Source organism: Strigops habroptila, chromosome 3 (genome assembly GCF_004027225.2).
Source record: "Strigops habroptila isolate Jane chromosome 3, bStrHab1.2.pri, whole genome shotgun sequence".
In the NCBI taxonomy this organism is placed as follows: domain Eukaryota; kingdom Metazoa; phylum Chordata; class Aves; order Psittaciformes; family Psittacidae; genus Strigops; species Strigops habroptila.
Window position 1 is genome coordinate 15,366,929 of NC_044279.2, and position 16,188 is coordinate 15,383,116.

Genomic DNA, 16,188 nt, shown 5'->3' on the forward strand with positions numbered 1-16,188 from the left:
TGACAACTCCCCTTATAAAGAGCTCTTCCTGGTTCTTTCCGAAGAGGCACAGGCACATGCAGTTAGAGTAGTCAATGCCTTGTGAAGTCTCATCACCACATCTGGTTTTTGCTCACTTCCCTTTATAGACAAGACTTTCTTTGGTGATAAAACAGTTGAAACATATTAAATGTTTGTGCTAATGTTCCAAAGTAACTCACCAAGAATTAAAGGCATTTACTGTGCAATCAGTAGTGCATTCATGACAGCTATTTTCTGTAGAAATATATTAAAGTTACCATTCATGTCAATGCAGAGCACAGCAGATTTAATGTCACTGCACGTATCTCAGCTGCTACTGTTCTTAAACTTCAATTTACAAAACAAAAATTCATTTTAAAAGATGCCTTATAATTGTTTGTAAATGCTGTATGTCTACTGAGAAACAAAGAAAAGCCAAAGGTAGAATTTTCAATTGCTGTCAAATAAAAATCTGAGAATCTTAAGGACTTAAATGGAGTTTTTCTTCCAATTCAATAAAATAACTTAAATATTCCTAAAAAAGTCCTGTGTCCTCTGCCCTCACTCCCATTTGGATATAGAGGTATGAATGCCAAAGGACTGCCAACATGGAATCCTTAGAAATTTATGAGATGATTCTTTTAAGAGATTTGAACATTTGAACTCCTTTGATGTGCATCTGGTAAAAAATCTCAGGGTCTGTTTCTTACAGCAGTTTTCTGCAGTCGTGAGGGTGGAAAAAGTTTTAGTGTATGTATGGTTGTTTGGTTATTTTTTATGAAAGCTGTGAGGTTCTACCAGAATCCTTTGATTCCTCGAGCTACAGTTTTACAGAGATGATGGAGCAGTATGTGTCCTAATTCCCACGTTCCCTACAGAGAGCCTCTATTTATGGGCCTGGAAGAAGGGGGTGGAATAACAATTTGAGGATGCATTGGACATGCCTGGTCATTATATATGGTATGAAATTATTTAAGTAGTTCTTTACGCAGATAAACCAGGAGCTGAGGGAATAACTTGATGTTGCAAATGAAGCACATTAATAAAAGATGACAATCAGAATGTAACAGATCTATTGGGAAATGAGCAACAGTGCACTGTCCCCTGGTAGAAAGAGGCACTAGAAAAAAAGGGATTGAAGAAGATCACACAGATCGGGAGGTAGACAAGAAATTTTTTGTGTATACAGTTAGATAATTTTCTGGCCATCTATTATGCTCTTATTATATTGGAATATATATTAAAAGCTAGTCAAAAACAGCTCTGCATATTTACCTAACAAGAAGTCTTTCACTTTTCGGATGAACTCCTTGGTGATCTCTCCATCCACTTCAATTTGATTCTTAGTCCTCTCAAGTTGCCCATTAAATTGTGAGCCTTTCAACTTGCTGTCTTCTGCCATTTTTCTAATGCTTTCAACCTGGAAATATTATTAGAAATAGCAGTGCCATTTTCTGGAGGTTATCTATCATTGCTTGGCAAGTTGAGCTCTGGCACAAAAGTTATTTTGATCTAGGCCTCAGCTGGAATCACTTGATGCGGCTTTGAAAAGTAGTAGGAGTCCCCTTTGGGGGACTCCAGAAGTTGCTACACCATATAGCCTTTATCTGGCCTCAGAAAAAGCCTAAATCAAACATTATTTTCTCTTTGCAACTACTGCTAAACCACAGCTCCTTCTGTTTCTAAAAGAAGGTGCTGTTATCTTCTGCTGTAGTACTGCAGCATGTCAGTGATCAGATTCAGCACAGAAAAGGCATGCAATTCCATTTGCCTTTTCACATTGGACTTGCTGGTAAAAATACACTTAAGAGGACACAAATAAGGAAGTCAGAGTTTAAGGCTTGTCTTTAGAAATTACATTTTATCTTTAAATTTGTTACATTCACCATTAAATTAAATTTCTTGATAACTTAAATGACAGCTTTAGATTAACCATTGAATTCCAACATTATTTTGCTTTGCTGGGGGCTGTGCTTTGCCTTAAGGAAATGCTCAGGCACTGCCTCTGTGCAGTCTGTGGAGGGAAGAGATGCGCTGTTTCCCCATGCAACATGAAAAACGGTGATATTTTTAATTCTGAAACATCTCAAAATACTTCACTCATGTTATCACAGAGCTGCCTGAGGCTGGCGAGCACCAAGGGCAATGTCCTGGCAGCCTGGTGCTCACCGCCTCAGCAGCTGCCTTTTGCTGCTGCCCCTCGGTGTCCTGGGCCCCCAGGCATGTGCCCCGATTGCTCATTTCCAAACCCGTTAGCTGTGATGCAGAGTGTCTGGGTACGTTTTAAAAAGAGGAAATGGATGCCCAGGCACCCTGCAGGGACAGGACAAAGCCGCAGCAGAATGACATTTCTGTTGGGAAATGTGTGTGCCTGTAACTGCAACAGGCATCGTCTCTGATTGTTAATAAGAACAAACTGTATTTACTGGTGTTTCGGGATTTATCCATTTTGTTTCCTTGGCACATGTTGCATTGGCCACACTTTCCTTGAGTTATTTTTCACTACTACTGTGCAGTACAGCTGACTACTTGATCCCCTTCTAAATATTACCAGGGGCAGAAAAGCTTTGTCTTGAAATTATTTGCAAAAATTATTTGATGGAAAATATAGGAGTAATATGAAGCTGTACAAACAGAGCTTCACCCTGTGCACAGCAGTAATCCCCTTGCAAGAAGCATGGGCCATACTGAGGCTACTGACAAATGGTGCCAGTTGAATCTTTCCCTATAAAAAAACAGACAATACCAGCCTGATGCCACCAAATTCCATAGGCTCAGGGCACCATGAACCATAAGATCTTGGCAGCTCTGAGGAAGAGGAAGGTATAGCTAAAGCCACAGTCTCTTGGTGGGACTGGCACTTAATACTCCTGGTACTGAACCATGAGAGGTCTGTAATGTTGGGACAGGGTGAGTTTTTGTAGATTTGTGACCTCCCAGATCTCATCCTCCATCCATTTCACTGAACAAAGGTAGGTTTGATATACAGCACCTGATTCTCAGATTCCTGTAGCTGAGTAGTCAAGTTATTTAGCAACACAGCGGTCTCCTCAGCTTTCCTGAAGGCATCAGTGGAGAGAGGAAGAGCTCCGCTGCAGTTTAGGCCACCGCACTGCCTGAGTCCATGACTGTCCCGGCACAAAGCTCCCCCACAGGCTGCTGTGACACAGGGCTGGTCTCCTGGCATACCACAGACCTGCAATAAGAAAGGAAGATGTTTATGTCAGGTCTCCTCTGGGGGCCTGAGGTATGCTCCTGGGGGAAGGAAAATGTTTGGCATCATATGAACATTGAACATAGGAAGGGATTTTTCCAAAGAGATAGTGGTCTGGTCTCAGCAAAGATGGGTGCCACTGCCAGGTACCCCTCACCTGACTTGAAGTATTCAATGACAGCCCATAGCTCTCAGAATCCTTGCAAATCCTAGCCATTTGTTGGGCTCCATGTGTTGCGCTAAGACCCTTGCTTCACTCCTCCGTGGTAAAAGCATTGAAACTCTTCCTTTGGCCATATCCAGCCTATGGGTCAATGGGCTGTTCTAAAGAATCCACAGAACCTCTCACGCAACATGGTACTATGTCTAGCCCTTTATATAGTTTGACACAGATCTTGAGACTAAAGACCTAGATGGATGATCTCTTCCAGATCTGTCAGGGCTGACTGAAGGTGCTATTGGGTATTCATTGCTGCCCCACAGAACACAAATCCCTTCCTGTCTCATGGTGATGCAAAGGATATGTGAGCACTCCCCATCCACTCCAGGGCAAAGTTGCCCTGCCTAGTTTAAGTTACTGGGGTAGGCTGGGGTTAATCTTTCTGAACTTACATTGACGTCCTATTGAGACTAGAGAGTGCTTAAACAGTTCCTTGTGCTGGGTCTGCCTTGGGAGCAATGGCTTCCAGAAGGGTGGTAGTAACTGCAGCTGAGAAGTGCAGCTGTTTTGATGTGACTGCATGTCTGTGCCAGGGAAGTGTCATTTTCCAGATTTAAAAAGGCATGTAAGCACCCTTTTAAAATAAAACCTACCAACAGCATCAAAAAAGAGAGTTTTGTTTGGTTTCCAATCAAAATTCACAGCACTTACCTTTTCATTCAAGTTTTGGATGCCAGGGCTCTTGATCATCTTGAGTTGTTCCAGCACATTGCTTGCTTTCAAGGCCTGACGGCCCAGCATAGCAAGCGCGTGGTTCCTGGTATACGCTGAGTATCTTACGATAGGGGCTGTCTCACTGGTCTTCTGTTCTGCCAGCAATGATACTTCAAAGTGTTTCTTAATGTTGCTGATGGCCTCTGTAGCAATAGAAATAGGTTGCATTTAATGAATGCGTTTGCTTGAATTCTGGACAAATGGCAAGTGACTGATGGTTCTGTTTGTTGCCACTGGTGGTCGGTTTGGGACAGCAGGGAGGGACAGAGGCTGTCATTTCCTCAGTCAAGCTTTTTAGTCCTTAGCCAGTTGCTCATTGATACTCATAAAACCTGCTAAAATAGATGTAAATACAGTGGATCCCATGTCAGTCTTCAGAGTCCACAGTGTGTGAGAATGAAAGATACAAAGATACAAAAGTATGAAGGAGATCCCATTAATAACACAAACTGCTTCTAATCTGCATTCATCAGTAGCTCATCTATTGGTGCTGTTGTTGATTTGATAAAGCTCCTGTCATTTATGCTGTTTTGAAGTTTAGGCAGGAGAACTGTTTCTGCCAGTCGTAAAACCTATGAAATGATCAGCTCTCGGATTATGAGTCAGAAAAGCATTTGTCCAGCCTGTCCAGCATAGCACCCAAAAGTTAAATGGTCTGCTAAACCGAGGCCGAAATTTATATTAGAAATAGGAATTTATGAGTTTTCTTTGGCTCTGAAAAATCCAATTTCAAGGTTGATGCATTAAAAAAAAAAGCATTTCCATGATAAACTTGTAGGCCAGACAAAAAATACTTTCCAGCAAGAGTCTGGTTTGGTTAGTGTAAGCATTCCCTTAAACAGGCTCAGAAGGGTTGGAGAATATTATATTTTTGCAGATTAATGGCCTAAGGAAAGGACTCAGACCTTTTGCAAAACACATAATTTAAAGTTACTGCTGTCAAGGCTTCACAGATCTCCTGAGAACTCAAAGCTGTCCCCAGATCCCCAGGCAGAAGTATGTGCAATGAGCCAGAACTGATGTGTGGGCAGTGAAAAAGCATTAGAGGTCATTGATTAACATCCTTCTTTGTGCCAGTAACTGAATCAGTTACTAGTTGAAGTCAATGACAAGGCACTCGTCAAGTCCTGCATGCTTTGAATCAGGCTGTAAAGTCCTTGGCCTTGTTTTAGTTGAAGCTAAACAATGTTTAGTTATATGGAACCAGGGCTATTTATTTTATCTGGTGACTCTTGGAAACAAGGTACAGTTTAAAGTTAGCTTCTAATACAAGATACCTGGCAAGAGGCTGCTGTAACTCCATATCTAAGCCAGAGACTGTCTTCTGTGCAACAATTCCACCACAGGAATATCTTACAGTGGTTTAGCTCTCCATTAAGTGGCCCAAATAGCTTGATTTACAGCCTAGGAGGTTGTACTCAGTGCACTACCATACCACTGTGGCTGCAAAGCCAGGGGCCAAGTCTGGGAAGCTGTAGTTTCTCATAAACTGCAAACATTCTTTTAAGGACACTTGTGTCTTGTTTTTTCCAGTGATTTTAATTCACCATTAGATATTGACATTTCCAGGTCAGTCAGCTGAATATATGCCTGTAAGGAAGCCTCTGAGTCCTGGTCCGCTGCAAAGAGAAGTAGGTAGGAGCCCGTTCTCCACATGTGTCTAGAGCACAAATGCCAGATGTGCCCCAGGTGGTGTACGTGGCCATATCCTGCTCTACCCCAGCAGAAAAGAGAGAAGAAAGAGCCATGCTTAGGATGTGCTGCTGGTCCTGAGATGGAGATGGGGTGAGGGAGCCAGGCTTTCTCCCGGATATCAGAGAAGCTGGTTTTCTTGAGGGAAATGTTATTTCTGAGCTGCTAGATGCTTGGTAGCAGGACCAATGAATATTTGTGGCCCTGACCAGAAAGTCAGCTTAAATTCAAGGTCTTCCCCTCCCCACACTCCCATGTGCTTTTTATAGGGCTGTTTATCCATCTCCTGAGGCCAAAAGATGAAGCGGGTTTGGAACATGACCAGAGAGCACCACAGATGCTTCAGCTGTGTATCCACTGACCTCCCTGGGATTTATTGTTTCTTTGCCTTCCTGCCTTTCTCAGAGTCTGCACATGACTCAGTTGAATTGGGAAGTGGAGCCTGGGAGAGCTGTGCTGACTGTGCAAAGAGCTGGCCCTGGGAGCACTGCTAAGTACAACAGGGCAGAGGAGCCTTAAATCTTAATTAATCCGTCTTTTCCCCTCTTCCTTTCCCTCAGATTTGTATTCTGATGATCTTTCCTTCTTTCTTTTCAATATCTTGTTTAGGCCAATCCTTTTCTTGCCTGAATGAAACACAGAGGAACTGTAAATGGGAGTATATTGCCTGTAGCTTGTGTCTTCTGTGGTGCACACCCTATCTTCTGAGGGCTCATATCTCAGCAACCATTTCTCTAGAGAGTATACTACTGACAGTCTCCTGCCATTGTGGGTGACCTGGCATTTGTTTGAGATCTCCAACTGATAATATCCCCATCTTTCTTCAGAAACCAGTCTGTGACGTTGTCATTACTGCCATTAACAGCTGATGGAGACTGTACTTAGCTCAAGCACAGACAGTGTAATTCTTTCAATAATGCCAAGGAACTCAGTTCTGACTTCACATTTTTTGATGACGGAGAGCTAGTTCCTTACCATGTAAAGCCACATATTTTCCCATGGGAACACTAAGAAGTTGCACTATGACTCTCCACTTTAATTAAACAAACCATTGCTGTACAACATTCTTTAAGTATTGCTAAGAGCAAGAGGAGTCAGAAGTGGGGAAAAAAATCCTTTGCTGTTCCTAGTGTGTGATCTGCGAATCTATACTGTGAAACTGTGTGGCTTTTAAATCCTGATGTAAACACTGGGATTCATAAGACTTCTGACCAATGTCACCCTAGCACATCTGGATGCTAGATGCTAGATGCCATCTATCATGGCATTTTAAGATAAAAGAGAGTTTGGAAAGCCAGTATAAAATGTTAGTATTTACATTTTTACACTACCATAGAAGCTAAAATCTAGGGATCTTTGGAATATTGCATGGTTCAATGGTGAGAAATACATTCTGAAATTTCATGGAAAATATCCACCTATTTCAATGAATTGCTGGCTGCCTTACCTTTGAGTTTCAAGTAATGAAAACTTTGATGCAGATGTATTTTCTGTTGTAGAAGTTCATACACTAGGTCAGCTTCTTCCCCAATGTCTTCTATGCTCTTATTAAGATCAGGAAACTCATACTGTGTACCATGAAGGGGATACATTTCTGCAACCTTTTGTCTGAAAGAGAAATGGCAGAAGTCAGGCCAGATTGTTCTTAAACTGGAACCGAGATGCACAATATTTTAGAGGACAAGAGAGAAATTTCTAAATAAGCAGAAACATTTACTTGTAATGGCTTATTTAGAAAACCCTTAGGAGGAACTGGAAAATTCCAGCATTTAAGTATCTGCCTGTGGAGGACAGATAATATGTATAAGGATCATTTTGTTCATAGATCTATTGAAAACAGTGAATTAGAAGTCCAGCATCTGTGTGCTGATCAGAAGTGAAGTGGGACTTGATGTGTAGGGGTGGCTGGTGGAGCCTGGGGGAAGACTGCTTTCTCGGCCAAGGGAATTTTTTCAGGAGCAGTCAAGCCCTTACTGAACATAGCCCTGGAAATCCTTGATGCCTGAGAGGGCCTTCAGTGAAAGAACAGGATGTTTCAAAATTCTTTCAGTTTCAGAAATGGCATCTTCAAAGGCTTTGAAGCGCGTGTCACAGCTGGGCATTCGTCCCCCTTTATCTTCGAGGTTTGCAGCAAACCTCATTAACCCCTGAACAGTCTGAGCGAGGGCAGTAATTTCAGTGTCCCACTGATCAAAACAAAGATGACACTGGTGGCAAGAGGGGAAGTCTTTCTCAAAGCCGCGGCCGCACTGGTTGCAGAACCGGCCTGTGACGCCTGCACGGCAGTTACACACACCAGTGGCTTTGTCACACTTGGGATGGCTGGTTCCCTCCAGGTTACACTCGCACGCTGCAAGAAAGGGACAGCAAGTTACATCCAGTTGTTCCTTTTCTGCGGGATTAACACATGCAAAAGGTACAACCATGCATTTCAAGACATAAAAGCAAACTAATGTTTGAGTTAGAGCTAAGTGGACTGCCTGATTAATGGCTCTTCTTCATTTCTATCTTCCATGGTCCCATCATAACCGTAGAAGGAATAATATAGATAAATAATATAAACACTTTTAACCATTTCATACACACAAATGTATGAAAGCCTCCTTCTTTACATGTATGTTCTGTCTCCCCCATGAATATAAAAGGCAAACATTTCTTTTGAGGCAGTTTCCAACCCATTTGTCCCCACTCAGTAATACTTACAAATGCAATGCGCCTGGGGATTGCCATAGTAATTTTCCTCACATTCATCACAACATCTTCCACTGTAACCTAGCTTACATGGACACTGGCCTGTAAGCTGTAAAGACAGTTAGGATTAAACAGCTTCCTGCAGAGTCATATGGCTGGATATACTTTATTTACTGGGTTTCTTTTTCTCCCTCTGACTTTTGTCATATAGCTGTATGGGGACTGCAGTGACATCGCTTGCACATGGTCTTTGAACACCATAGTTTATGAAGTATTGGCCCACCTTTCCCATATTGCTCCTCAAGGTTGTGAAAACAAAATGGACTTTGAGAAGTGGCTTTACTTTATTAAGATGAAAGATTTTGTATGTTCCAGTCTACAGATGCTCTTTGAGAACTCATCGACTGACTATGATCTGAGAGAGAGGATTCTTTTCCTTAGCAAAACAGATTAATTTCTTATTCTTGCTGGGGCAAAGTACTCATCTTAACATTTCAACTTTTAACTACATGATATATTAACTGTAACTGAAAACCTCAAGGGTACATTATGCACATTGCCCTAGAAAATTTATTTTGGAATTCAGCTATTAAATTAAACTGCAGGGAATTACAGCTCTGATAACTGGTATAGCTCAGAAAAGCAGTAGTAGTTCTTGGAGGTTAGGAGTTACATTTGCTAGGAAAAATAATAAATCTACTAACTAAACTGGAACAAACAGAAAGCATATTGAAAGGAAAATGTGAAAGCACATCAGCAAGAGCTTGGGATAAGTGCTCTGAAATCAACAGAAAAATTGCTGTTGACTCCATGGAACTGCAATTTTACCTCTCTTTTCTAAAACTGTTTTATTTATGCCATGTTCTAGCCCTAAAAAGTGCACAGGAATTAAAGACGAGAAAAAGTATTCTAGCAGTCTGATAGATGAGGCATGATTAATTTAATGGCCACAGCTGCTACTTTATTAACACTTTAAAAAATACTCATAAGACTCTCGGATTCAAGCCTGGACTTCCCTCCTCCCTATACATATACTTACAAGGCAATTTTTTCCTATAAAGTTTTCCTACTAAGTATTTCTAAGATCCACTTGACAAAGAAACACACAGGCAAAGAGAAATTGCTTACAAGCAGAGCCACATTATCAGAAGAGCACGTTTGATCTAATGGCTCAAAGTGTGGTCACACCAAGCAAACTTCCAAAGACTTCTTGTTTTGAGGGAGCACAACAAAAAACTATCCTCATTTACAAGAAGCATCCCCCCCACTGTGGCACACCAAACCACCATCACCCAGATTCCCGGAAAGCAGAGTAATTTTCTCACCTGGTTGCACTGGCTGCTTTGGGAGTTTTTTGGATCACAGTCACAGATCTGACACCCTTTTCCACGAGCGAGGTCCCAGTAGCCAGAGGCACACTGGTCGCATGCCGTGCCCACTACGTTGGGCAGGCAAGGGCAAGCTCCTGTGGCTGGGTCACACAGACAAGCTGCATCCCCCCCTGGGCACACAGCAGGGTGAACACCTGACAGGTTGCACCTGCACCCTGCAAAAAGACGTACAATAATATAGACAGTTGATGGACAATCAGAGCTGTATATAAAGCCCACGCTTTATATACACGTTTATATACATGTTTACTTCTAGTAATCTTGTACACATTTTTAATCTCATGCACTTTACCTATCTTTCTATAATAGCTTCTATATTGCTTCGAGCAAACTTACTGGGAGCGTTCAGTACTTTTAATACAGGCACAAAAAAATGAAGGTGTAGTGAATTTTGAATCTTATTAGAATGAAATGTTAAATATGCTGGGTAAGGAGAAGCTGATTTACAGTAGGCACTATCCAGCGTGGGAAATGCCAGTAAGATAAGTAAGATAAGAAGCCTTCCTTGTGAGCAGCCAGTTCTTGCTTAACCATTTCTAACAGACATCTTCCAAGAACGAGCAAGGAATGGGCTTAACTGTATTTGAGAGACTGTCAGCAAGAGTTTCTTGAAAATACGTATCGTCTGGTCTGAAGAAAGCAGAGCCTCAGTCAGGCACATCTGTGAAAATAGTCCTTGAGAAACGTTGGGAAGAAACTTATGCCTTGCTTTTTCATACTCTCCTGCCTTTCTGTTAAAAATCCAGAGCTATTGACAGTGTCCTCATGGAGCCTTTTAAATCGCTTGAACAGTCTCACTCCAGCCACTTAATGAAAACAACTGGTAAGGCAGGGAGCTCAGCAAGGGATCATCTGGTTAAGCCAGCAACATGGATAAACAATTATCTTTGATTCCTTTACTTTTGGTTCCTTCACTTTTGATTCCTTCCTCAATGGGCTGAATGCACATTTATTTTTTTAACAGAGTAACAATTTCATTTTACAAATAAGTATTTCCTAGGAGTGACATTCAGTATGAGATTTAGTGAGACCTGGATGTCAGAGATGCCATATTAACAGTTACTTGTATCACTGACATATATATTTCATATATATAGAAATACATTTGGTATTCTTGTGGTTTGCTCCATTGATCTGCTTTAGTTTTACTGTCCCTCCAAGGGCTAACCCCTTCCTGTAGCCTAATTTCTTTACTTTTTTTTGGGGTAGCAGTACACAGTTGCAGTGCTGTTGCTTACTTACTTTGACAGCTTTGATCGAGGGCTGAGCCAAAATACCCTGGTTTGCAGAACTGGCAGTTTGTTCCATGGGTGTTGTGTATACACTTGGTGCATTCCCCGGTGATCCTGTTACAGGACTCTGGGTCTGTCAAATCAATGTTGTTATTGCAGGGACATGGTGCACAGTCAAGACCAGGGCTGCCTGGGTTTTTGTAGAACCCACTAGGACACTTGTCACACCGATTGCCTGTTGGAGAGGAAGGTAAAAATATCTGCTAGCTGATGGGAATTCAAGCGAAACATATAATTTCCAGTAATATTGTTAAAAGATTCAACCTGACTGTTCAAATGCACATTTCCAGAGGAAAATACCCACCTGTTTGAGACTGCTGCCCTTTAATCCATGATACGTTTAAATTACATCTCCCACAAAGAAATCTGATGGAAACACTCTCCTCATCCCAAGTTGTTTTTATCAAGAAAGTCCCTTCAGTAGCAGTAAATAGGTACTCCCTCACACAACACCTCTAAACACTTTCCCAGCAAAGTCCTTTCAATGGCAGCAGTCAGGGTTGGCCATACTGCAGGATTTTCCTTGGCCCCTTCACCCTGACAGCAGCACGGGAAGGTGGGAGGTGCCCTTTCCTGGAGTAACCCAGTATCTGGCAGACCTGCCCTTCTTTCTGTAACACAGTGGAGGATCCCCAGGAGGTCAATGAGCTCTGGGGTGCTCTGTCCTTGCTTGCTGTCATTGAAATCACTCCTGCATACCACCCTGATGCCTGCCCTGATTGGGGTGCTACCTCTCTGCATCTCAGAAGCCTTTCTGGGCAGGCTGGTGTTGCTAGGACCTCATCCACTGGCTCATCCTCAACCAAGGACTCTGTTCTTTCACCATGCTATTCAGGACCAGAGCCTTTCACAATCTCTGAGGAAGCGAGCCCAGTGCCACAGAGGTAATGACCAAGAGCCTTGCTGGGAAGGAGCAGGAGGAAGAAAATGCAGAACTGAGGACTGTGGTGGTTTGTGAGAAGTCTCCTGGCTAAGAACCAACAAGGATCCCTTTGGCCCTCCAGCAATTACTCAAGTAAAACTGCTCTTGACTTATAAAGGAACCTGGCCTAAGTAAAGATGACAGCATTGGTTCAGTTTTTGGCAGTGTTTGCCATTAGGGTTTGCTTCCATCACTGGAGATCTTTCTAATGCCGAGGGGGAGGGAAATATCTTCAGTTTTCCCTGCAGAAATTCAAGATAAGTCAACAGCATCTTAGGTGGCAAGGCATCAGTGTGCTGCAAAAATATCTGCGTTTGAGACAGCTGAGAATGAAAACCTCATTTCTAAAGTGACCATTTGAACAGTGAAACAGTTACTTTTGGGCAAAATGTCTCTATATGAACAAAGACATTCTCTGATTAGAAAATCTTAACAGGTCTCTTTCTTTGATGCCCCATTCTTTCTGATTCAAGCTTGCAGGGCTTGTTTTTCAGAGGTAACAAGCAGCTGCAGTTCTCCCCCCTCTCTCCACCATGCTAATAGAGAGCCCCTGGAAAGGTTTCCACTGAGTGCCATCAGATAAATTAATGGCTTCACTGCATTCATGTAAGTGAATTCCTTTTTCAAACATTAATTGCACAATTCCAGCTCTTCTCAGTCAGCACTTCCCCACCTAATTTCAGTAAATCTGAACTTTTCTTATCTATTTGATTACCATTACCTCACTTGTCATTTCTGAGCAGAGGACGGGTGGAGGATGGAAATTTTTCTCTTACATTAATTTTAATAGAATCAAATCCAGACCTGATTTTGCTTCGTACCTGAATATCCCTCGAGACAATTGCAGACTAGTTGTGCAGACTGGGAATCCTGGTAACAAGAATGTGCAAAATACCTATTGCTTGTAGGTTCTTCTGGGCACATGCATGGGCGGCAGGGTTCTCTGGTCAGAGGGTTTCCATAATAGCCATCCATGCACCTGTCAAAGCAGTCAACACAAAGCAGCAGAAATTGCCAAGTGCTCCGTTCAGTCTCTGGAGGTGAATCAGTTTATATGTATGTATAGTTAATTTAACATTCCAGGTCATTGTAATGCTATCCCATTAATTGGTACAGATACAGCAAGCTTCAAAGGTGTTCTAAAATGGAAAATCAGAGCTGCATTCCCAAAATCTGGAGGAAAAAAAAACCCAACAACCCACGTTTTCTTTTCAAGGAATATTTCTGAAGACTTCCACCTGCTCTGGAACCATTTTAATCTAAATTATAAGATATATATATATATATGACATATCACACATGCTTTGCACAGCTAAAAGCTGCCATGTAAAAATTGTGTATATTCCCTCGTTACCATATATATTAATTTATTTCCATACACACACACAAAGAGTGGCTGGCATGACATTAGAAAGTCCTGGCACGGGCACAAAAGCAACGATTCGTTCAGAGAATATTGCATAGTTTAGAGCAGCATATGTACTGAAACCAGCCACGCTCTGCCTGACATGTTCTGCAAAGCCAGGGGGATGGCTGTTTCGAGGTGGTGGTGGCTGTGCTGTTACCCAGAGAGGTGAAGGTGGTTCTGGGGGTTCCCTGGGGGCTCAGCCACCCTTGCTACCCTGCCTGTCACCACTGCCTTTATGTCATGGACCCCCATGGCCCCGTTCAGAGGGTTCAGCAGCTGTGGCAATGCACAGCTTCTGAAGCGTCCTCAGTCTTTGCTCTGCTTTACCATGGCAAATGGGAAGACAATTCTCTGTATTTATACAAGCCAGGCTAAAAGTCTTGGCTATTCGATTATCCTCATCCTGGGGCCTGGAACTCCTGCAGAGGCATAGGACAACAAGCATTTCAGCCTCCCATTTTCAATCTATTTGCCACCTACAAGCACAACAGCCAAAGGCTGTATTGTCCAAAAGCACTGCAAGAAAAGCTCAATAGGTTTCATGGAGAAATCCTCTTAAAAGTGAATGACAAAGTACAATCCAGACAAACTAAACTAAACAGCTAATGAATTAAATTCTGAGGTCCATGTTGAACTCTGATACTGCTGCCAGTGTATAGAATGAAAAAGAGGAACACTGTTTTGAATGGAGCTGGAACACATGGGAAAAGTCATTTGCTGGTCATATGGAACTAATATGAACCAGCAAAAGGGCATGTTTATTTAAGCTCCTCAGAGATAACTGCAGGTATTAAAGTGAGTATTCAGCATGAGGTTAGCCCCTTGGCAATTTAAAAGCTGGCAGCAGCCAGTGTATCTCACGCACAGTGCTTTGCAAACGTCTCGAAGCACATGGTGCCATGGCACTCATGTCTCAAATGCCTTCTTGCAGGGAGCTCTCTGCAATGCTGCACACGTTGGGCCTGCTGTGCCTGTGCCTGTGCCTGCAGTCCTCCCCCAGGCATTACATGCACACACATTCTCACGTGCATTTGCCAAACCAAGAGGTACTTGCCATTCAGCAGCTAGGCCTAGTTTAATCCTAGGTTTAGGTATGTGTTTCCAGTTAAGGTCATTGATGAATTCATGGGGATGTAGGTGGGCCCGCAGCTACATTTCAGAGAGCACCAGCGTTTGGGTGAGCTCTGCAGCACTGCCCATCAACTTACCTTTCACAGTGGCTTCCAGCTGTAAACCCCCGGCAGTTCAGGCACGCTCCAGTCACTGGGTCACAAAGCTCTGCAAAGCCATTACACGGGCAAGGACGGCAGTGGGGAAACCCAAAGTACCCCGCCAGGCACCGGCTGCAGCGCTGGCCATCCACCTCCCTGCGGCAGGAGCACTGCCCTGTCACCTGGTCACACAGCGTGCTCAGCGAGCCTTGCGGGTGGCACTCACAGGCTGGAAAACAACAACGGCAAAGCTGTGTCCTGAACGTGTTCCCACCAGCCCTGCTCATGGCTGACACTGCTCAATGGCAGCGCGAGCAGTGGGGAGGGAAAATCCATTACTTGTGGAAATGTTTTTTATATTGCTTCACACATAATCATGGATTCAAAGCCCTAAAAAACTAGGGTGTGCATGAGGAGCCAGGTCTGGTACCGACACTGCACTGACTGTCAGATACTCACCGTAGCAGCCGTGGAAGCCGAAGCCATAGCTGCCTGCAGAGCAGGTGTCACAGCAGCGCCCCATGACATTGGCTTTGCACTGACACTGGCCCCCCAGTTTACTGCAGCTGGCATTCAGTGACCCTTGGGGATTGCACTTACAGGCTGCCAAGGGGAAAGAAAATCAAAACAGGTTATAAAGGAGTGTGGCTGCTCTCATAAACATGGTTTTACACTGAAAAGTAGGAAGAAAAGAGCTTGATTGTTCTCATCACTAGATTGTTCTCTAACCACTGATGGCCATGCCTTGGATTATTTGATGCTATAGCATTGATGGTGATGGTATATCGGTGTTGGAGCTGCCACATTCAGAGTACTGCCTCCAGCACATATTTGGGATAGGACAGAAAAGGGCGTACCAAAACGTAGATCCAAAATGGAGATATCCTGAAGCCTAGAAGGGTTTGACATAAATCAATGTCTAGCTGTAGCACTGGACATAAGCTGCAAGCAGTGCTTAGACAGCCTGCATCTGTGTAATTTCCTGCTTTCTGGACACCTTGGACTAACTTGTTGAGTGTAGCTGGTCTGCTAACTCACAGAGGGTGTTTGGGATGTTCAGATGCCAGCGCTAGAAAGCCAAAGTGCCATGTTTCACTGGGAGAATCCCATCACTAGGGGAATCAGGTTGATGAGGAGTCAGTGTCAGCACAACCCAAACTTAAATGAGGGGGGCGTGTATGGCTGCATAGCTATGACCACATCACATGACGTGTGAGTGAAGCATGAGTCTTCCTAAAAACAGCCCAAACCAAGCAGATGCTATCAGGTCCATTGGAGGCAAGGCGCCCTGAAAGGAGCTCGCCACCAAAGTTGCCCAGAAAGGCCCCTCCTGTTACTGGAAGTGCAGAGTAGCTCCATTTCTCTGTGCCCAACACCAGAGAAGTCTCCTGAGCCACCAAACCTATCTGCCCTTTCTGGGTCCAGAAGACTGC

General features: G+C 43.3%; 1 protein-coding gene across 1 annotated transcript in view; it reads right to left on the bottom strand.

Moving 5' to 3' along the window:
- The window catches only part of LAMB4 (laminin subunit beta 4), a 42,300-nt gene that overhangs the window by 4,914 nt on the left and 21,198 nt on the right, over positions 1-16,188 (bottom strand). The window contains exons 18-28 of the mRNA XM_030480504.1: positions 15,215-15,358; positions 14,753-14,984; positions 12,958-13,115; positions 11,165-11,389; positions 9,857-10,077; positions 8,544-8,640; positions 7,815-8,190; positions 7,288-7,448; positions 4,086-4,291; positions 2,993-3,196; positions 1,276-1,420 (exon numbers count right to left, since the gene is read on the bottom strand). Of these exons, the coding sequence (XP_030336364.1) occupies positions 1,276-1,420; positions 2,993-3,196; positions 4,086-4,291; positions 7,288-7,448; positions 7,815-8,190; positions 8,544-8,640; positions 9,857-10,077; positions 11,165-11,389; positions 12,958-13,115; positions 14,753-14,984; positions 15,215-15,358 (2,169 nt within the window). The remainder of the gene's footprint in view (positions 1-1,275; positions 1,421-2,992; positions 3,197-4,085; positions 4,292-7,287; positions 7,449-7,814; positions 8,191-8,543; positions 8,641-9,856; positions 10,078-11,164; positions 11,390-12,957; positions 13,116-14,752; positions 14,985-15,214; positions 15,359-16,188) is intronic.